At 38.8% G+C, this 22,690-nt stretch overlaps 1 protein-coding gene across 4 annotated transcripts in view; it reads left to right on the top strand.

The window, feature by feature from the left end:
* LOC122541794 (AP2-associated protein kinase 1-like) overlaps window positions 1-22,690 on the top strand; it is a 45,743-nt gene that overhangs the window by 8,338 nt on the left and 14,715 nt on the right. The window contains exons 2-7 of one of the 4 annotated variants that reach the window (XM_043678780.1): window positions 4,065-4,288; window positions 7,943-8,100; window positions 8,742-8,858; window positions 11,165-11,191; window positions 12,884-12,988; window positions 13,551-16,839. In XM_043678780.1, coding sequence (XP_043534715.1) covers window positions 4,065-4,288; window positions 7,943-8,100; window positions 8,742-8,858; window positions 11,165-11,191; window positions 12,884-12,988; window positions 13,551-13,645 — 726 coding nt within the window. In that variant the 3' untranslated portion in view covers window positions 13,646-16,839. Of the gene's footprint in view, window positions 1-4,064; window positions 4,289-7,942; window positions 8,101-8,741; window positions 8,859-11,164; window positions 11,192-12,883; window positions 12,989-13,550; window positions 16,840-22,690 lie in introns of those variants that run through there. The other 3 variants (XM_043678777.1, XM_043678778.1, XM_043678779.1) reach the window with 3 other exon arrangements.

The raw sequence follows: 22,690 nt of genomic DNA, 5'->3' as shown, positions 1-22,690 counted from the left end.
TAAATGTTTTCTGAACCCTTTCAAGTTTCACAACATTTTTCCTATATCAGAAACTAAAATTGAATGCAGTATTCCAAAGTGGTCTAACCAGTGTCCTGTCCAATCACAACATGATGTCCCAACTCCTATACTCAATGTGCTGACCAAGCAATGTGTTTCTATATATTCGAGCAATATCTTGACAGTATAAACGTGCTGCTAGATAATTTGTGTAATAGTTCCCTCCAGTGGTAACAAATGCAATATAGTTTACAGTAAAAGCAAAAAGCTGTTGACCTGAAACACGCACTTGCCAGTTATAAAGTTGTTGTCCTCTCTGATCTTAGCTTTTTTTTCCATTCTCAAGATTTTTTGGCTCCTTTTTTGCTTTTAAAATTAGCATTTTGTTTCTGATCTTTATTATCACTGTTAGTTTTAACCTTAGATGAAAGCTTAACAATTCTTAGTGTGACTATTACTATACATGAATGCTTTTCTGTTTGCAAGGTTTGAACTTTGGTGATATCCCAGTTGTCCTAATTTAACACACTAATTCCAGTACACTTGTCATTTAATCATTCTGCTAACCGAGCTAATATAAATTAATTAAACCCTTTGTCATCCTTCCATTCTTAAAGTTTTTTTTAAACCCTCCTTCTGATGACAAATTGAAAACCCGTCATCAGGAGATTTGCAACAATTACTTAGTTTTTCCTTCACAGCATTTACAATTAAAGTTTGAAGTGAACACCTTCCAACGCACTATCTTGGTTAATTTGAAATGTTGCACAACACTCTTGCACAGATTTCATTGACAACTTGTTCATTGTACAGAAACAATGATATAAATAATGATCAGATTTGAAGTTTTTATTTTAATTTTCACTGCCCATGCACCATAACAACACTAACACAATTTAAGTGAGGAGTTCATTGAAAACGTGTACGATTCAGAAGTACCTTTTATGCTGCAGTTTATGTAATTGTCCATTACATTAATGGATTTTTGTTGCTGTATGTTTTGATTCCCAAGTAGTCCTGTACTGAATTGCAAAACCTAAAAATGTATATGATTAATGTTAAAATTTTACAAAGAGACAAATTTAAATTTTAGAATGTTTTGTCAAATTTAAAATGAATCGTGAGTTTATACTGTCAACGTACTACAATCTTATTTTCTTAATACATTTGTAAAGTCTGCGTTCCAACAATTTGACTGTGCAGTGGTCACTACTTGTGGTGGAGGATCATATGATTATTTGTCATCTTCTAATAATTTAATCTGCAAAATGCTTCCAGATCACCTAAAGGTTTACAACCCCGCTTTGAATCTAAATATTTTGATGGACTTCAAGATCAATGCATAAAGGTCATTTGATATTAAAATAATAATACAAAAGAATACAAAAAAAAAGCTAATTGTAATGCAATTTAGAGAATTTGAATTCCTTCCACTGTTTTAGTAGTTAACTCCTACCTAGGTTATTTGCTTGAAAACCATAATTTCTCCAGGGTAATTTTAGGTTAACATTTTGTACTTTTCAATACATAGCTTGTTGCTCCTTGAGAGTAACTTCATAGAATTGCAATGTGAGATGTTATCATATCAAGAAAGTGGTTTTTACATTTATTTTCTTGTTTGAAGTTATAAAAGATATAAAGCCTCAACCAGTGACCTGCAGCCTTTGTCTTTTGGAGTCACTTGACCTTTCAACACATGAATATAAACATAGACAAGGATGAAGCAATGGTCTCATTCAATGTAACAGCACTGTTCACTTCAATTGACAGAACTCTAGCCAGAGAGACAATAGCCAATCTTCTGGCCAAACAGAACAGATGACATAACAAGGAGCCTATCGACAAGGACTGCATACTTAAACCACTAGACCTGTGCTTGACAACACACTTCACATTTACCAACCAAATAAGTGTCCCATTGATCTGTTCATATATTTGGGCCTACCCATTGCTGGGCTCATCGCAGAAGCAGTGATGCAAAGACTGGAACAAACAGCCCTCCCACAAATCCAACACAAACTCTGGATCAGCTATGTGGATGTCACTTTTCTAATTATTAAGAGAACAGAAATCTAGACCATGCACCGGATTATCAACACCATGCTCACAAGTATCAGATTTACGAGAGAGGAGGAAACGAACAATCAACTCCCGTTCCTGGATATGATGCTAGAAAGAACACAGAATGGTGGATGCACCACAAGTGTACAGAAAAGCCACACACACAGACCAGGTTTTGAATTACAACAGCAACCACCCAAACACATGAGAAGCTGAAAGACAAACAATGCAACGACGACATACCACGACCCAACACACAAACCACTCTATCATATAAAAAACGTCTTGGAACTGACAGCCAGACCTCTCTGACGACTCTGATTCATGACAGCCCATAAACCAACAGCCACGCTCAGATAACAACTCACCAGAACAAAAGACCCTATGTCCATCATGTGCAAGGCAAATGTAATTTGCAAGATTCCAAGCAAAGGTTGCATGAAACACTATATAGGACAAATAGGCAGACAACTAACAATCCACATCCATGAACACTAGCCATTAAATACCATGACCAGCTAACCCTAGTAGCTTAAAAAGTACTGGGACAACACAATGATCATAGGATAACCAAAGAATGTCTAGAGGCATGGCACTCATCCACAGATGCAATCAACAGACACACAGAGTTAGACCCAACATACCGGCCACTGCAACAAACAACCAGAAGCAGCAAGAACAAATTCCTGAATATATTAATTCCAGAAATAAATTCCAGAAGAGAGAGTATCGCAGCGCTTCAGAGGGTGCTCCAAAGCACTGAAGATGTCAGTTAGATGGGGTGAAACAAATGCAAATCATCTTTCCCGCTCAGCAAACATATCCACAACCACGACTTTCAGCATCTCACTTGTGGCTCCCAACTTTTTCTGGTTGGATCTCATTAACATGAAAATGCCTGGAAAAAACAGTGAAGAAAATAATGAGTTTTTATGGTGGGACAAAAGTCTAATTGTGCTGCTTTCCAATATCTTAACAATAAAAATTACAAACCTGTCCAAGTAGTTTGACTGCATCAATACTAAATATAATGCTTTTGGTTTGAGGAGCAAGTTTTATGATTTTTGACCAAAATATAACTGACATTTATGCTATTTGACATTTTTTGAAACATGAGTAGCAATAGCTAAAATTAATTGAAGTGAACTTCAAACTAGTTTGAAAGATGACTTTCCTGACAAAATAGTTTTTTGAGAAGTGGTGATTAGAGTTGGGTCAACTTAAATTTGTTTTTACATGGATGCATAAATTCAGTGTATGAATCTTTTTTATATGTGAATTATACATTCTGTCAGAGACATTTGGCAATTTGCCAAATATTTTGTTTATAAATGCTGGTTGCATTTCTTCTAATCATGTACCCCTCGGTAGATTTTTATTATGGGTAAATTATTTTAAAATGACTCTTCAGATAACAAATGGTAGCCTGGCCTAAACATTGCCTTGAGTTATATCTCAATGTTCACCAGCAGCTTCTGTCTCCTGGTAATTATTGTAAAGCAAAACTTGTTACCATTTCATAACTTGTTAAGTTAATAAATGAAGATTTTGGAATAGAGTGCAGGAAGTGGTTTTCCACAGAACGAATCAAAGTATAAGACATTTACATCTTTAAATTTCTTTTTTGCTATTCCATAGTGTGAAATTCTGTTCCTTCTGTTTTGTGTAGTCCTTTTGTCTGGTTTGTAAGTCATCTGTCTATGTAATAGTGTGAGTGCAAAACTGTTTAACGTCAAAGATTGAAAATGAAGCTCAGTTTTCTTTTAGAAAGTAGATTTCTTAAGAGAAACTAGAATATGTGAATTCTAATGTTCAACTTGTTATTTACTGTCTATCTATAGAATCCCTCAGCTAGATTTAAGATTCAGGTGGTGGTATCACCCAACCAGAACTGACTCCTCCTCCCCAACTTCTGCATTTAGGTTTCCTTCACTTGTATACAAATACATTGAGCCAGTGAAAATGAATGCACACAAAATATAATTATTTTTGTACAATTACAGGCACATATGCAGCAAAAGCTTCAAGCTCAACAAGTTCAGCCCCAATCCCAACAGACAGCGAAGCTATTATCACTAACACCACCATCTTCACCAAAGATGCAGCGAGCAGGCCACCGGAGAATCGTCAGTGATGTCCCATTCAGTAGTATGTTTGGAGTCCCTGCCAGTCGTTCCTCTCAACAACTGGCAGCAGCTGCTGCAGAAGCGAATCTTTACAAATCAAAGTGAGTCCAACACAACACGGTTACTGAGTGAGGTAGCACTTTGACATTTTATTGAATAGGAAGGAAGGATTATTACTTCCTGTTTAAAATTACCCATTCCAAAACCATTTTACAGTTAAATAATGGACACTTAATTTTCCATTGCGGAAGCTGGCGTACAAGAAAATGCCATTTTTCTCCATAGTCTGTTCTATTTTTCTACCATCATAACTTGTACTGAGAGAAGGAAGGATCAAGTTGTCCATGTAGGTACTAACATAGGAAGGAGATGGTAGAAGGAGGTAGGCACCAATTTAAGAAGTATGACTTCAGTGTGCAAAATGTCTGGATTATTACCTGAGCCAGGTGCAAATTGGCAAGTGGAAAATCAAGTTAGGGAAATGACCCAAAAACCAGTGTGGCAGAATTGGTTCCCGTTCATGGGCTGCTGATGCAAGTACTACGGAATATGGGATCTATACTGATGGGAAATCAATTGGGATCTGACTCTTGAAGGGCACAGGATAATTAAGAAGGATAGCTAGGATTGAAAAAGTGAAGGGGAGACTCTGTTAGTTAATTATGGTTTTAGCATAATAGTTGACCAAATTATAACAGCAATGATATGGAAACAGTAGAAATGTGGGTTGATAAAGACATGAAGTCTCTTGTGGGAGCAATGTACAGCACCCCCACCCCGCCCCCAAATAGTAATTGTACTGTAAAGTGGAGCATGAAGGAGGAAATAATAAGACCTTGGCAGAAAGGCATGCTGATGATAATGCAAGAGTTTGATTTATATTTCATCTGGTAAAGTCAGATGGACAAAGATGGTGGCATAGTGATTAGCACTGCTGCCTCACAGCGCCAGAGACCCGGGTTCAATTCCCGCCTCAGGTAACTGTCTGTGTGGAGTTTGCACATTCTCCCCGTGTCTGCGTGGGTTTTCCTCCGAGTGCTCCAGTTTCCTCCCACAGTCCAAAGATGTGCAGGTTAGGTGAATTGACCATGCTAAATTGCTCGTAGTGTTAGGTGAAGGGGTAAATGTAAGGGAATGGGTCTGGATGGGTTGCTCTTCGGAGGGTTGGTGTAGACTTGTTGGGCCGAAGGGCCTGCTTCCACGCTGTAAGTAATCTAAAGATTGCAGTCATTGAAAGATAGCCCACTTAACTTCATGGAATGTTTTCAGGATAAGTTCATACAACATGTTCTGGAATTGACTAGACTATAGGCTATACTAAACCTGGTGTTATGCAACAAGATAGGATTGATTAATTAATGTTCTTATCGTGAAGACTCACCATAATGGTGACTATAATATGGTTTGAATTTTACATTCAGTTTAATGGAAGATAGATGGGATCTGAGAATTAAAAAAAAAAATTTTGGGAAGGATATTAAAAAAATGGTCAAAAATGTAATAAGGAAGGAAAAATTGAATATGAAAGCAAACTAGTCAGCAATGGATACTAAGAGTATTTAACAAGTTGAGCATTGATCTTATACAAAGTGAGACTGGAGAATTAATGATAAAGGAATAAGCAAATGCCAAATTAATTCAGACATTTTGCATCCGTCTTCACAATAGACGATACAAGTAACATCACAAAAGCAGCAATAAATCAAGAAATGGAAGGGAGGGAGAACTGAGGAAAAAGTGGTAGTGAGTATATGTTGGAGCTGCAGGTTAACAAGTTGCCACGTCATAGGACTTCATCCTAGCATCTTAAAAGAGATAGTGGATGCATTATTTTCAATTTTCCGAAGCTCCCTAGATTTTGGGACAGTCCCATTAATTTGAAAAATAATTATTTGGATGAGAATGTACAAAGCATGATTGTAAGTTTGCAGATGACACTAAAATAAGTAGTATTGTGGCCAGTGAGGAAGGTTATCAGAACTTGCAGCAGGACCTTGATCAGCTGGGGAAGTGGGCTGAGAAATGGCAAATGGTGTATAATAAAGATAAGTATGAGGTCTTGCATTTTGGAAAATCAAATTGTGGTAGGAGTTTCATGGTGAATGGTAGAGCCTTAAAAGGTGTGTAATGCAATAGAAGGATTTTGGAGTTCAGGTTCACAGTTCTTTGAAAGTGGAGTCACAGGTAGACAGGGCATTGAAGAAGGCTTTTGGCACACTGGCCATCATCAGCCAGGGCACTGAGTAAAGAAGTTGGAGAATTATGATGAAGTTATACAGGACATTGATGAGGTCACACTTTTGGAGTATTGTCTTTAGTTTTGGTCACTTTGCCATAGGAAGGATGTTATTAAACTGGAAAGAGTGCAGAAGAAATTTACAAGGATGTTGCCAGGGAGAGGTTGGACAAGCCAGTACTTTTTAAGAACATAGGAAACTGAGGGTCCTTATAAAGGTGTAGAAGATCATGAGGCATGGATAGGATGTATCCACTCAGTCTTTTTCCCATGTTTGGGGAATCGAGGACTAGGGGGCATCAGTTTAAGGTTAATGGGGAAAGAATAAAAGAGAACCTGAGGGGCAACTTTTTTACACAGAGGGTGGTACACATATGGAATGAGCTGCCAGTGGAAATGGTTGAGGAGGGTGTATTAACAACATTTAAAAGGCACTTGGCCAAACATTTGGATAGGAAAGGATTAGAAGGATATGGGCTACTTGCAGGGAAATGGGGTGAGCGTAGATGGACATGTTGATTGGCATGGACCACTTTGGGCCGTAGGGCCTGTCTCCATATCGTAGGACTCTATGTAGGTTTAAGTGTGTGGAAATATGAAATTTGCAATTTCCTAATTGGGAAAACTGTTGTAATGTTATTTATTGCAAAGGGAGGTTATGCTACTGTTTATTCAGGATATAAGTGAGATTACAACAGTGTGTGCAGTATTGGTCACCTTGTTGTAAATATGTTGGAAGCAGTTCTGGGAAGGTTAGTATCTGGAATGAGTGTGTTGTCTTGTGAAAAATGTTTGGAAAGGTGAAGCATTATCTGCCGGCATTTAAGAGAAAGGGGTGATTTGATTGAAACCATATATCTGAGAGGTCTTTATAGGGTAGAAGTGGAGAGGATATTTCCTCTTGTGGGGAATCCAGAATTATGGGCTGCTGTTTAAGAATCGGGGTCACCCATTTAAAACTGAGATTAGCCAGATTTTTGCTGTGCTTTGAGTGTCTTTTAACTTTTTTCTGAAAATGGTCGCATAGATCTTGAAATTTTTTAATCCAGAGTTAGATTTTTGTTAAGCAAAGAGGAGGTAGGCAGGAAAGAGGATTTGAAGTTACAATTGGATCTTATTGAATAATGGAGCAAGTTCAAGGAACTTAATGGCATGCTCTTTGTTCATCTGTATTTAGATTATAAAAAGGCTCCTACTCATACAGACCTTAAGTGGGAAAGCTGCAATTTTGTTGCACAAACATTGTTATTTTGTTCCTTGTGGAATAAGACCAGTTTAGACTATCTTGAGCATTCTGGAAATAGAATTTTTTTCTAGCTTCACGTGGCAATGATTTAGAAGTCAGATTGCTTTGGATGATGCCTATCATTCTGCTGACTTTCTGGGACTGTGCCTCTTTAACCATTTTCCAACTTTTAGTGAAATATTTCTCTATTCTGTAACTTATCTCCATTTGCAAGATGTACGTTGATTCTGTCTGCTGTTTCAAATGTTTTATTTCTGACCAATTCTAATTTAGGTCAGCTTCTACAAGTCCTGCAGGATCGCCCAAAGCCTCCGAGCAGAACATTTACAATCCACCAGATCTCTCGGTTTGGAATCCTTTCGGAGATGACAATTTTTCCAAGTTAACAGTAGAAGACCTTTTAGATAAAGAGTTTGCTGAGCTTCGAAATGGTGAGTGTTTTGAGCATTTATGAAGAAAGTGAGCAGAGCACACCTTCTCATAAGTAGTTCCATGTGACACTGTTCCTTGTCCTCTGAATGCTATTTGGATTAAGCATATGCAATTCATAGGGTTAGTTACCAAGAGTAGCAATGTATTTGGATGTAATCAGGCATTAAGCATGGGGTTCATTCATACTGTAACTTGTCCACACTGAACAAAGCTGTGGAGTTTATTGCCCTTGTTTAAAGATTTGTCACAGTTGAAAAAAGATTTGATATACTGACCATTCAGAGTATGATAGGTTTATTCTTGTTGCTAAGGCAAGACTGATTTCTGGAGTAAGTTGTCATTTGATGATCAAGCCTGGAAAGTGTCACTGAAAAGTGTATGTCTATACTCGATTTGGAGAAGCTATCAATAAGTTATTGTTAAACCAGCAAATTCTAAGTTGCTAATGTAAACCTGCATATGCTGCATAAGTTGAGATTCAATTAAGTTAGCAATGTGATGGGAATAGGGAATGGTTAATGATTACTGAGCAGATGCTACCAATAAACTCACTGAAATACCTCACTACTCTCTTCTCTTAGAAAAAAAATTGAAGTTGATTCCCTGTTAACTAATTGTTTTCTTTAAACTATTCTGACAGATAAAACTGCAGAACTGGAGAAAATGCCCACTGAAAATTTACTTCCAGAACTTCATCCCAGCATGACTCCACCCCAAACAGATTTATTTGGGGCTTCACCTTTTGTATCTGGAGCAGGTTTGTATTAGGATTTGCGTAATCTATCATGATTGATTACAAATCTGTATTTACCTGACAGCCATTTAATACAACACTTAACATTGTTATGAATTATCAGTATTCAATAAAACAGAATCTATTCAATAGAAAAAAAATTAAGGGAGTCCACAATATAAGTTCATTAATTGATGCAAGCAAAACCTCTTTGTAATTTGGCTTATTCTTTTAATTTAATCACTAATATACAGCTTGCTTATTATTAGTATGCATGAAATTCTTTCTACTACTTTCTCATACTGCTTTCTTTCTTCCAACTATTCTTCTTTTACATTTTGTAAGAAGCTAAGATATCTATGGAAGCTTCCTTTCTAGAATCTAGCTCATCAGCTGCTATTTCTGATCCTTTTATACATGTACCACTACCTGACTTCCCTGGTAAGGATGAATAAATAATGAGCCTTAGTATTTTGGTTTCTTGAGGATTATCCTAATGAATGAGGACAGAGTAGAAGAGCAAGTTTCATACAATTAACTCTTCTGTTTTGAAATCTCCCTAAGTAATTTTTATTTACTTTGAAAAGCATACTTTAAGAGCTTCTCTTATGTGTAATCTTGTGCAAAATGTAAAAGGTGAGTGTAATTGTTAAGCTAGTAAGACAGGTATATGTATGTATGTGTGGGTGGGTGTATAAATGAAAAGCCATATTCTATGCCAAATGTTAACCACTTCTGTCTCCACACGGTGCCAGATCCGAGGTTTTCCTAGTACTTTTTGTATCTTTTAGATTTGCAGCAGTATTTTACTTTTATTTTGCATATAATTATGTTTTCTGGAATTAGTGTTATAATACATAGGGAAAAAGAGTTGTTGACAGTATTTCAATATAATAATCAAGTTATAATTAAAAACACCATAATTTTATTCCAGTGCTGCCTGACCAGATTTTAAAAAGAATGCTTTGAGCACAGTCTACCTCTTGTAGTGGGAACACTTCAGACAGAAGTGTTTAAGTAGATGATCCATCTTCACCTCTTCCAGAGATCCCACACATTACACATGCCAATTCAAAAGACTGTGGGAACTGACAGTATTCTGGTAATGGTACTGAAGGTTTGTGCATCAGAGCTTGCTGTGTCAAGCTGTTTCAGTCTGTTACAACACTGGCATCTAACTGGCAATGTGAAAAATTGCCCAGGTATGTCCTGTATACAAAAAATAGTACAAATCCAAACCAGCCACTTACTGCCCCATCATTCCACTCTCGGATAATCAGAAAAGTGATAGAAGATGTCATTAATAGTGCTGTCAAGCTGCTTGCTGATACTGAGTTTGTGTTCTGCCAGATAACTCAACTCCTTTGTAGGCTTGTTTCAAACATGGACAAGACAGCTGAACTCCCCCAGGGGAGCTTTGACCAAGTTTAGCATCAAGGAATCCTTGCAAAACTCAAGCCAATGCGAATCAGGGTGATAGGGGACTCCGCAGGTTGGAGCCATACCTAGTATTAAAGAAGATGGTTGTGGCTATTGGAATTTAGTCATCCCAGTTCCAAGACATCACTACATGAATTTGTAAGGGTAGTGTCTTAGCCTCTACCATCTTCTGTTTCATCAACTATCTTTCCTCTTATACAAGGTCAGGTTCACTGCTGATTGTGATTGTTCAGTAGTGTTTACAGTTCTTCATACTGAAATAGTCTGTGTCCAAAATCAGCAAGAGCTGGACAATGTCCTGGTTTGGGTTGATAAGTGGCAAGTAATATTTGCAACACACAAGTATTAGCCAATGATCATCTCCTCTTGACATTCAGTGGCATTACAGTCAACATCCTGGGGATTACCTGTGACCAGAAACTGAACTGGCTTGGTCATTTATATACTGTGGAGACTCTTGCGATCAGTGGTTGTGTCACAACCTCTGGGCCAGATGCCTGAGTTGAAGTCGTTCCTGTTCCAGACCTTCTCAAGGGCAATTATCAATGTGCAGTAAATGCTGGCCCAGCCAGCCATCGCATGAATGAATAAAACCTTAATTTTGGAATCTAGTGTCAGGATCTTTCTGTAAACTTGTAACCCGTATTTATTGGTGGGAAAAAACTGGTTTGAGTGTTGGATGATATAAGGATAAATTATTTTTAAGGAAAAAGAGGCTTGGTCCAAAATGGAGTCTTCCTTATTCAGATCTTCAAGTGGGAGGAGTAGATGGCACATGGGTCCTCATCTGATAACAAATGAACATAGCCACAATGTAGGGGGTGACTTTGACTGTTATTCTCAAGGTGAAATAAGCATTTTTGTTTAATTTTTCTTATGCTGTCAAACAGTTGACCTGTTGATTTGTTTTGGAAACGGTAAGAACTTCTGTCTTGTTTCTTAAGATCTAATTAGAAAGTGAGATTCATTAAAATGGAATGCATGATTCAAAATTAGTCAAATGCTTTAAATAATCCTTCCATTGATATAGTTGCATGCAAAGTAATTTTTTGGTTATGGGTTGTAGTTAGAACTGCAAAATGTTGAGAAAGTTTTGATGTTTGCGTACCCAAAATATACTTTGTTTTCAAAGTACTGTTGGTGTTTTATATCTATACAAATTTTCCTTCCTTTCTGCTGCTGGAGTAGAATTATTTGTCACGTGTATCCAGAAATTATTATCCCCACATCAGTCTTGACAGTTTATATTGGTAGACTATTTAGCTATAGAATCATAGAATTCCTACAGTGTGGAAACAGGCTCTTCAGCTCATCAAATCTACACTGACCCTCCGAAGAGTATCCCATCCAAACATATTCCCCTATTACTCTACATTTTAGTCCTGACTAATGCACTTCACTTACAGATCCCTGAACACTATATGGGCAATTTAGCATGACCAATCCACCTAACCTGCACATCTTTGGACTGTGGGAAGAAACTGGAGTACCTGGAGGAAACACATGCGGGGTGGGGGTGGGGGGGGGGCAACAGTGCTAACCAGTGAGCCACCGGGCCGCCCCCTCTTTTTTCTATTCTTCCTTAACAGGCAATTTGGCCTAATGTCCCTCTGCAGAGTAACCCACCCAGACCCATTCCCCTAGCATATTATTCTACATTTACCCTTAACTAATACACCTGACTTACCCATCCCTGAGCAGTACAGCCAATTTAGCATTGCCAACTCACCCACCCTGCCCATTTTTGGATTATGAGAGGAAACTGGAGCACCCGGAAGAAACCCACGCAGACACTGGGAGAATGTGCAACTGCACACCCAGTTGCCCGAGGCTGGAATCGAATCCAGGTCCAGCAGTGCTATCCACTGAGCCACGCCGTCGCCCCCCTGACTAGCATATTAGCTGTCGCTTCTGAACCCAATCCTTTTCCATAGATTGATATTTTTAATAGTAAATATTTCACCCAATCAGGGCTCTGAACACTAGTGTATACTTTCCCCTACCCAGTCCAGGGTTGCTAGATTATATTGCAGCACCCTTGCCATTAACAGATGAATTAATGCTAGCACAGCAGAAATAAACCCAAAGATTTTCTATCCATTTCTGCTAATCAGAAAATGTACTGGCATGTGCCATCAGGACAGCTGCTGTTTTGACAGGACTAGGACCTATTCGAATAGCCTTAACACTAAATCTTCCTTTCTGTGACTGGATATTGAATGTCCAATAATTTCTTTCATCGTAAATGGATTGGCATTCCCATTATTTGTATTCTTGAAATAATTTTTAAAAATTGAATTAACCTAGTGATTATCAATGGAGAATGTTTTTGTTTTTGTTTTGTTTTGCTTTAGTGCAAAATATCAAATGTACTTGAATCTACTTGTAGACACACTCTCAAAAATTAAACTTAAAAGGGTCACCTCAAAGAAAATACAAATGGCCCAATATGATTTTGTTTTTTAAGTGAATTTACACTTAACTTATTTTTTAAAGAAATTCAATGTTCTATAGAATGGACTTTGCTGTATTTTTGCTCACTTTTCTGTCCTGCTATCTCTTTGAGTCATCATGTTCTTTCTTCTGCTATTCCTGTTGCACCTTCTCAGGTAACTGTACTGGGGATAACTCAGTTTCACATCCCAGCATCCTTGCACCTGCTTCAGCTGACAGCGCTGACCCTTTTACCCCTACTGTATCTTCTAAACAGACTGGTAAGATGAGATGGCAGATGATTTAACGTTATGAATTTTGCTTATTCTGAAACCCAGGAGACATTAGTTTTGAGTTAATATGGAAAAGTGTACAAAAATAAAATCTGTAAAAGTTCAATAGGTTGTAATTGGTAAGTACCCTAGAATGTGCATAGCTTATTGGCGATAATTCTGGGTTGGTGGAAGGTAAAGCCCTACATAATTTAACAACCGTTCATATTATTGAGAGGCTGTCAAGTGTTGACATCTGGGAATTCACTGGCAGAATTTTGGCTTGTTAAAGGCCCCATGTATTATGAATAATTTTAACAAGACACTGTAAATTCATTGTAGTGTGCCACTCTCTCCCATTCTTGCTACTTGCAGTCTAGATTGTTCGACTCTGTTTTTCCCTACTTGATCACATCTATCCTTTGAGTTCTTTAGCACTTCATCTATCAACAACTCATGATTCCAATTCTGATGGTGAGAGTGTAATTAGGAATAACTTGTCGATCTCAAAATCCAGTTGTGTGTGATGCTTACAAATAACCTAGTAAAGTGATATTTTTTACTTTTTTAGGTGGTCATTCAAAGAACCGCAGTGGGAGTTCAGAGAACAGTCTTCCTGGTCTAGCTAGGTCTTTTCTGCTTGTGGATCAGCTTATTGACCTTTAATGACCCTGCCATTAACCTATCTGCATATTACTTGCCTGCACCCTTGAGTAGAAACCCCATTCCAAAGAAAGCATGGTAAAATCAAAATACCTCAGTTGAATGCCACGCCTACCAAGACATGATTGTAACAAGATGCAATGGAGATTCTACTAAAACATAAATGACTATTTATCAAGGCCTTCCTTCACCTTGTACCTGCCTGTGTGCCGTTAAAATGCATATACCAGAAAACTGCTTGGAAAACCTTCCACCTTTTAAAACCTGCCGAAATCCTCTTCCTACCTTCCTGTCTTGTGTTGTGATGAATTTTTGCAGGAACTTGGCTCAATATACCTCAGCATTTTTGTGCATTGTATGGTAAAAGTGTGCATTGCTCTAATATTTTTTAGTTCCGCTAATGATTGATTAGTTAATTTGAAACTGCAGTACTGAATACCTTGTTTGTCTTTGAGTTTAATTTTGTAACTTGGGAACGATTTAAGTTAACAGTGCCTGGATTCTACTACCTGAACTTGTAGTGGCATTGAGGACTGATACTAACTTGCATGACACTTACCTACATACCAATGTGAAAACATGCAGCTTATTTTGCACTGCTTTAATTACTTTGCCTTTGTTTGCAATGCAGTAATAATGTTCTTCAGTTAATTGGTCACTTTTGCTGTCAAGTACTTTGTAAAGATACTTTTTTTTCCTGCTAACATTGCTTTAATTTCATTACCTGAATGTTAATAGCAGAATTTCAATTATTTGTTATTTAGTTCTTCTTTCCATTTGTTATTTTGAATTTCAACTTGAATAACCTGTTTTAACTTGATGTACAGCCATACAAATGAAGTGTCATCTAGTCACATGGGGCTAAGTAGCATTGAGTGCAATATATCAATGCTGCATACAAGTAATCTTCCATAACATGATTTTAAAAGTTGCTTTTTATTTGCAGTAAGTTCTTTATTTTTGACTAGAGAGTAAAACAACCTTTGTCGATGGTGTAAAAAAATGTTATACATTTGTCTAATTCTATCTTTCCTACATTTTGTTCTAAACCACATGAGGATTTTGAGATTTCAATATAGATTGAATTAATCCCCAAACTTTATTGTACAACTCTTGGGAGTAAAAGAGAAAGTAATCATTTCCATTTATTCAGTATAGAATTTGGCTCTCGATTTAGCCAGATTTCAAATGATCATATTTTCAACTACTGTTTTTGTAGGATTATTAATCAAAGTAGCTATAATGAATACCAAAATAGAAGCTTAGTTATTTGAATGATGGCTATTGTGTATCTTAAATAGGTGATGAGCTTTTACAAAAGGTGACTCAGGTAACTTTGCTAGATAAATGTAGATTAGATAAATGAAATAGCAGTAAAGTTACAACTTCCAGGTTAGCTGTAAATATTTCAAATAGGGCTGAAGATAATGATGGAATAGTCATCTTCCTGATGTCTTATGTCTGATATGAGGACTGTTACTAGATGTCTCAATGTGCAATGTTGACTATTTAATAAATTGCTTGGTTTAACAGGGTTTTTTAGAATATAAAGCTTTGCACTATTTTTTTCATTGTGATTAAATCTCAGGATAGATCCTGCTTCCCTGTTTATCAAGTAGCTATTACTGGTGAGTGTGAGCCTGAAGTGTGATGCAGTATTTCTGCACTTGTTATTTTGAATGTGTTACCACTAGGCTAGTGTTGAATGACTGCAACAAATGGATGACTAAAATGTGATTATTTAAAACATACATATGTTGTAAATAAATTTGAAAACATTTTCACATTTACATTAAATAGTGCTTTCCTGGTTTATTAATTTTGTATATCTGCACCATGCTATTTACAGCGGAAATGTTTGTTAGAGTTTTGTGCTGTGCAAGAACAAGGGACAGTCTGAGTTATGATTGTATCTACTAAGAGTATAGAATTATGACATTCCAAATGCAGTCAAATTTCAGGGAGAATATCTTACCTTTTTATATTTTAAAAAAAGAGTCTCTGGATATGGCCATCAATGATACTAGCATTCATTGCCAATCCCTACCTGCACTTCAGAGGTGGTGCTGAGCTGCCACTTTGAACCACTGCAACTTCTGTAATGAGGGTAAGTGTTATTAGGGAGGCAGTTCCCAGGATTTTAATCCAGTGTTGCTGAACGAATAGTGATATATTTCCAAGTGAGGATGGTTTGTGACTCGAAGCAAATTAGAGGTGATGTTCTCTTTCTTTTCTTGCTCTCTTTGTCCATCTGAGTAACAGGGTTGTTGGTTTGAAAAATACCTTCGGAGAAACAATTTTGTAGTATTTCTTAACTTTCTGGAGCATTTGTAATTGTAGTGAATTATTCAACATACCATTTTGTGATTTGTAAAATTCATATTATAATCAGGATTGGTATCAATTTAAAAATTTTGCTGATATTGAACAACTCAATAAATTGATAAGAGGACTCAGGAAATCAAGTTACTTTATTTTATATACCAGTATGGAGAGCCAGTCTTATCATGGAAATATGTAAAGTGCTGTCTGGTAGGTTACAAAATAGCTTAAAGCTTAATCCACATCATTGCAACATCTGTCTCACGTTACTTGCTTTTTATCCCCCAACACACTACAGGCACCGTCTGTATTTCACCCAAGACTGGCTCTAGTTTGCTGATAATGCAGCTCCTCTACTTTTACCCTTCCTTCCTTCATATGTTTTAGTTCTCATCTAAAACATAGAACTGTACAGCACGGAACAGGCCCTTCGATCCATGATATTGTGCTGAACATGCTGCGCTGCGAAACTAAACTAATCCTTTCTGCCTGCTCATGGTCCATACCCCCCATTCTTTGCTTGTTCACTTGTCTATTTAAAAGACCCTTAAATGCTCCTATCATTTCTGTCTCCACAACTACCCTCGGCAGTGCGTTCCAAACACCTGACACTGTGTAAAAACAATTAACTTGCCTCCCATATCTCCTTTGAACCCCCCCCCCCCACCTTAAATGCATGCCCACTAGTATCTGACATTTCAACTCAGAGTTGACAATCTTTTTTCCCAATCTATGCCTCATAATTTTATAAAACTTCTATTAGGTCTTCCTTCAGTCTCCACCACTCTTGAGAAAGCAACCCTAGTTTGTCCAGCCTCGCCTTCGAGCTCATACCCTCTAATCCAGGCAGCATCCTGTTAAACTTCTGCACCCTCTCCAAAGCCTCCACATTCTTCCTGTAATGTGATGACCAGAATTGAATGCAATACTCCAAGTGTGCCTTAACCAATGTTTTATAAAGCTGCAACATCATTTCCTGACTCTTGTACTCAGTGCCCCGAACAATAAACGCAAGCATGCCATACACCGCTGTTACGGATCAGGCCAGATACCCCCCAAAACATTTCAAGAAGGTAGTCCAAATCCTAACTTTTCTAGTTGTTTTATGCAGGTAGAGTGGATATTCCAGGAGCGATGCAGCTGGTCCAACAGCTCAGTTTCAAACAAAACATAATTAATTTACAGAATACTGAATGAAACATGAGCAAGAGAAAACTGAATTTAGGATAATAGCTATTTGAAAACCTGACTGATATGATATCCCCTGCAACTTAACAAAGTTATTTCAATTTCCTGCAACATCGGGTTTTGAGAAGATTTATTGCTCAGGTTGAGGTTCTGGATATAGGTTTGCTCGCTGAGCTGGCAGGTTCATTTTCAGACATTTCGTAACCATACTAGGTAACATCTTAAGTGAGCCTCCAGACAAAGCATTGCTGATGTTTCCCTCTTTCTGTTTGTGTTTGTGTTTCTTTGGGTTGGTGATGTCATTTCCTATAGTATGTCATTTCCTGTTCGTTTTTCTCTGGGGGGAGGGCGGGGTGGTGGTGGTAAATGGGGTCCAAGTCAATATCTTTGTTGATACAGTTCTAGTTAGAATGCCATGCTTCTAGGAATTCCCGTGTGTGTCTCTGTTTGGCTTGTCCGAATCACAGCCCTACTCAAAACTCTTCAGAAATCTGGAGAAATAAATAAGACCGACTTCTGAAAAATGAAACCAGATGGATCCAACACACCATGCTTGTATAGATTACCCAAAATTCACAAACCAGGAGAACCCCCACCCCAGACCCATAGTCTCGCTACCTGAAACGCCCACTTACAGATTGGCCAAGGAGCTACACCAAAGACTAAAACACTTAGTAGAAGACTCACGCCACTCCATCCACTCCACCCAAGAATTCCTGAAGACCATCAAAGATACTAAGATAAAAGTGGATGAAATAATGATCTCCTTTGATGTAACAACGCTGTTGACATCAATCAACATCAACCTGGCCAAGGAAACACTGACTACACTATTAGAAGACCCAAAGACACCAAACACCACCAACTTCATCTGCAAGCACAGTATCGTCAAGCTAGTAGACCTATGCCTTACCACCCATTTCACACTCCATAACGAAACCAATGGAACATCCATGGGATCTCCAACATCAGGGTTCTTAGCACAGACAGTAATGCAGAGACTCAAACAAATAGCTCTACCAACCATCCAACCCAAACTTTGGGTCCATTACGTGGATGACACCTTTGTCATCACTAAACGAAACCAATTAGAGGAAACCTTCAAGACCATCAATAACACCCTTACTGTCATAAAATTCACTAAAGAGGAGGAAAACAACAACAAACTGCCATTATTAGATGTCACAGTAGAGCGAACAGCCAATGGGGAACTTCAAACCTGCATCTACAGAAAAACAACACATATGGACCAATATTGAACTACAGAAGCAATCATCCCAACATCCACAAACGAAGCTGCATCAGAACATTATTTCAACAAGCCACCACACATGGCAGCACAGAGGCACTATGCAGAGCAGAGGGAAATGACCTATACAGTGCATTCAAAAAGAATGGGTACCCAATGAACACAACCCATTTCTCAGCAACAAATCCAAACGAGCAGAAAAAGACATGTCCAGAAACCCTATCCACTCCTCCCTACATCAAAGACATCTTGGAAATGACTGCCAGACTACTCAGGCCCCTTGACATCATGGTAGCCACAAACCCACCAAGACACTAAAACAGCAGCTAATGAACTTGAAAGACCCCCATACAGACAACAAGCAAAACTAATGTCATTTACAAAATACCGTGCAAGAACTGTAACAAACACTACATTGGACAAACAGGCAGAAAACTAGCCACCAGGATACATAAACATCAACTCGCAACAAAATGACATGACCTACTCTCACGAGTATCCCTACATACAGATAAAGAAGAACACCACTTCAACTGGGACAACACATCCATCCTAGAACAAGCCAAACAGACACACATGAGAATTCCTAGAAGCATGGCATTCCAACCAGAACTCTGTCAACAAGCACATTGACTTGGACCCGATTTACCACCCTCTGAGAAAAAGAACAGGAAATGACATCACCACAGTAAATGACATCACCAATCCAAAGAAACCCAAACATATTAATAGAAAGCGGGAAACATAGTGCTTTGTCCAGATGCTCTTTGAAGATGTTATCTAGTATGGTGACGAAATGTCTGAAAATGAACCTTGCAGCTCAACGAGCAAACGTCCAGTTCCTGCAACATCCCATGAACACACCCCTTCGCAAAAAGGTAGGTTCAAATGCAGAGATGTCACAGAGAGAGAAGATCAGCATGGAGCCTCTTTTTGATCCGGCAGCTTCTCTGGGTTCCCAGCTAAAACCAAACCAAACCAAACTAGAAAAATCCTTGGACTGGGAGAACTGGCCCCTCCCCTTTTGTTGTTCAAGTGTTTTCTTAAACAAACCTAAAAGCCCTTTTTCCTGATTGTTGCCTTGGACAGTATCTGTTAGCCACAATTAAAGTAGCCAGTTCAGACATCCGGGATACTTAAGTGAATCTTGGACAGGTACACAGTACAATGTAGGGTATGTAGGTTAGTCTGATCTTAGAGTAGGTTAAAAGGGTCTGTACTATGCTCTATGTTCTATATTGGTCCCTCTACCTTTACGACCCCCCTCGGCAGGGGGGAAAAGGCCCCAGGGCAAAATACCTTTGTTAAAGGGGCAGCATTGTCACGCTGCCTTTTCCACCCTTTCTACTTGTGTGGCCACTTTTTCAGGGAGCTTTGGACTTGGACCCCAAAATATCTCTGTACCTCAATGTTAAGAATTCTGCCATTAACTGTATACTTTCCCTTTAATATTTGATCTTCCAAAGTGCAATACCTCACACTTGCCTAGATTAAACTCCATCTGCCATTTCTCTGCCTGGATCTATATCTGCTGTATGTTTTGACAACCTTCTATACTATCCACAAATCCTCAGATTTTTGAGTTATCTGCAAACTTACTAACCCATCCACCTACATTTTCATCCAAGTCACACCTAAATCACAAACAGCAGACGTCCCAAAACAGATCCCTGCAGAACACTGCTAGTCATGGACCTCCAACCAGGAAAATACCCTTCCATCCCTACCCTCTATTTTCTATGGGCTAGCCAATTCTGAATCCAAACGGCCAAGTCACGGTGGATCCCATGCATCTTAGTCTTCTCGATGAGCCGACCATGAGGAACATTGTTGAAAGCCTTACTAAAATGCATGTAAATACCATCCACTGCTCTTCCCTCATCGATCACCCTTGTCGCCGCCTCAAAACAATCAAGTTAGTGAGACGTGATCTGCCCCACACAGCTATCCCTAACTAGGCCATGCTTTTCCAAATGCATGTAAATCTTATTCCTAAGAAACCTCCAATAGCTTCCCAACTACGGATGTGAGACTAGTCTGTCTACAATTTCTTGTTTAAAAATTGCGCAATACCAGGTTAAAATCCAGGTTATTTGGAAATACTCTCTTTTAGAGCGCTCCTCTTTCATTAGGTAACGAGGAGCAGTGCTCTGAAAGCTAGTGCTTCCAAATAAACCTGTTGGACTATAACCTGGTGTTGTGATTTTTAACTTTATCCAACACAGTCCAACACCAGCTCCTCCACATTATAATTTCCTGGATTATCCCTATTTCTGTTCTTGAACAGGGGAACAACGTTAGCTACTTGCCGTTAGCAATCTCCTTTCTTGCCCCTCTCAATAATCTGGGGTAGATCCCATCAGACCCTGGGGACTTATCCATCTTAATGCTCTTCAACAAACCCAACCCCACTTCTTACTTGACCTCAAAAGGCCTTAGCATATTAGCATACCCCATGTGATCTTCTGTCCTCGGTGAATACCGACACAAAGTACTCATTTAGGATCTTTCCCATAACCGCTGTCTCCAAGCACAAGTTCCCTCCTTTATCCTTGAGTGGTTCTACCCTCTCCATAAGTATCCGTTTGCTTTTAATGTATGTATAAAATGCCTTGGGATTCTCTTTAACCGTGATTGCCAAGAACATTTCATGGCCCTTCCTTGCTCTGCTAATTTCCTGCTTGACATCTTTCCTACTTTACTTATATTCCTCATGGGCCTTGTCTGATTTTAGCTTTCTAAACCTTACATATACTTTCTCCTTTTTGACGAAATTCACAAACTCCCTCATCATCCAAGGTCCCATCCCTTGCCATCGTAATCCTTCCTCCTTACTGGAACATGGTGGTCCTGAACTCTGCTCAGTAGACCTTTAAACAACTTCTACATGTCAAATGTGGACAGCTGCTCCCAATTAATGTTTCCTAGCTCCTGGATAATACTGACGTAATTTGAACTCTCCTATTTAGTACATTTCCTGAAGGTTCTAACTTCTCTTTGTCTATCACTATCTTTAAAACTTAAGGAGTTGTGATCGCTGTTTCCCAAATGCTGTCCCACGTGAGATCAGTCGCCTGGCCAGACTAATTAGCCAATACGAGGTCCAGTATGACCCCTCCTCTACTGATCGGACTATCCATATACTGTTTTAAGAAACTCTGTTGGATGCGCCTAACAAATTCTGTCCCATCTAAACCTCCAACTCTCAGGAAGTCTCAGTCAATATTGAGGAAGTTAAAGTCATCCACTATTTTTTATCTTTCCATAATCTGCCTACATATCTCAATACCCTGATGACTGTTGAGGGGCCTATAGCATAATCCCATCAGGGTGATTGAACCTTTCATATTTTTGAGCTCTATGTATATTGCCTCAGTGCATGAATCCTCCAGTATGTCCTCCCTGATTAATAATTAAACTCTTTTACCTCCCTCTCTATCTCATCTGAAACTTCAAAACCCTGAAATGTTAAACAGCCACTCATGCCCCTCTCTCAACCAGGTCTCTGTAATGGCTACAACTTCATAGTCCTAGATAGTGATCCGGGCTCTAAGCTCATCTGCCATACCAATAATACTCCTTGCATTGAAATAAATAAACTTCAGCCCATCAGCCCCATTATATTCATTAACTTGTCCCTGCCTGTCCGTCCTTTCAGACTTACTGTTTGTAACATCTATCTTCCCTCTCAATCCACCAGCTGACGTGCTGCTGTGGTTCCCAATCCCCTGCCATTCCAGTTTAAATCCTCCTGAGTAGCACTAGCGAACCACCCTGTCCAGTTTAGGTGCAACCTGTCATAGAGATGTACAGCATGGAAACAGACCCTTCGGACCAACCCGTCCATGCCGACCAGATATCCCAACCCAATCTAGTTCCACCTGCCAGCGCCCGGCCCAATCCCTCCAAACCCTTCCTATTCCTATACCCATCCAAATGCCTCTTAAATGTTGCAATTGTACCAGTTCTCCATCACTTCCTCTGGCAGCTCATTCCATACACGTACCACCCTCTGCATGAAAACGTTGCCCCTTTGGTCTCTTTTATATCTCTCCCCTCTCCCCCTAAACCTATGCCCTCTAGTTCTGGACTCCCCGACCCAGGGAAAAGACTTTGTCTATTTATCCTATCTATGTCCTCATAATTTTGTAAACCTCTATAAGGTCACCCCTCAGCCTCTGACGCTCCAGGGAAAACAGCCCCAGCCTGTTCAGCCTCTCCCTGTAGCTCAGATCCTCCAACCCTGGCAACATCCTTGTAAATCTTGTCTGAACCCTTTCAAGTTTCAC

Source organism: Chiloscyllium plagiosum, chromosome 38 (genome assembly GCF_004010195.1).
Source record: "Chiloscyllium plagiosum isolate BGI_BamShark_2017 chromosome 38, ASM401019v2, whole genome shotgun sequence".
Classification (NCBI taxonomy): Eukaryota; Metazoa; Chordata; class Chondrichthyes; order Orectolobiformes; family Hemiscylliidae; genus Chiloscyllium; species Chiloscyllium plagiosum.
This window is presented reverse-complemented; position numbering and strand designations above follow the sequence as displayed.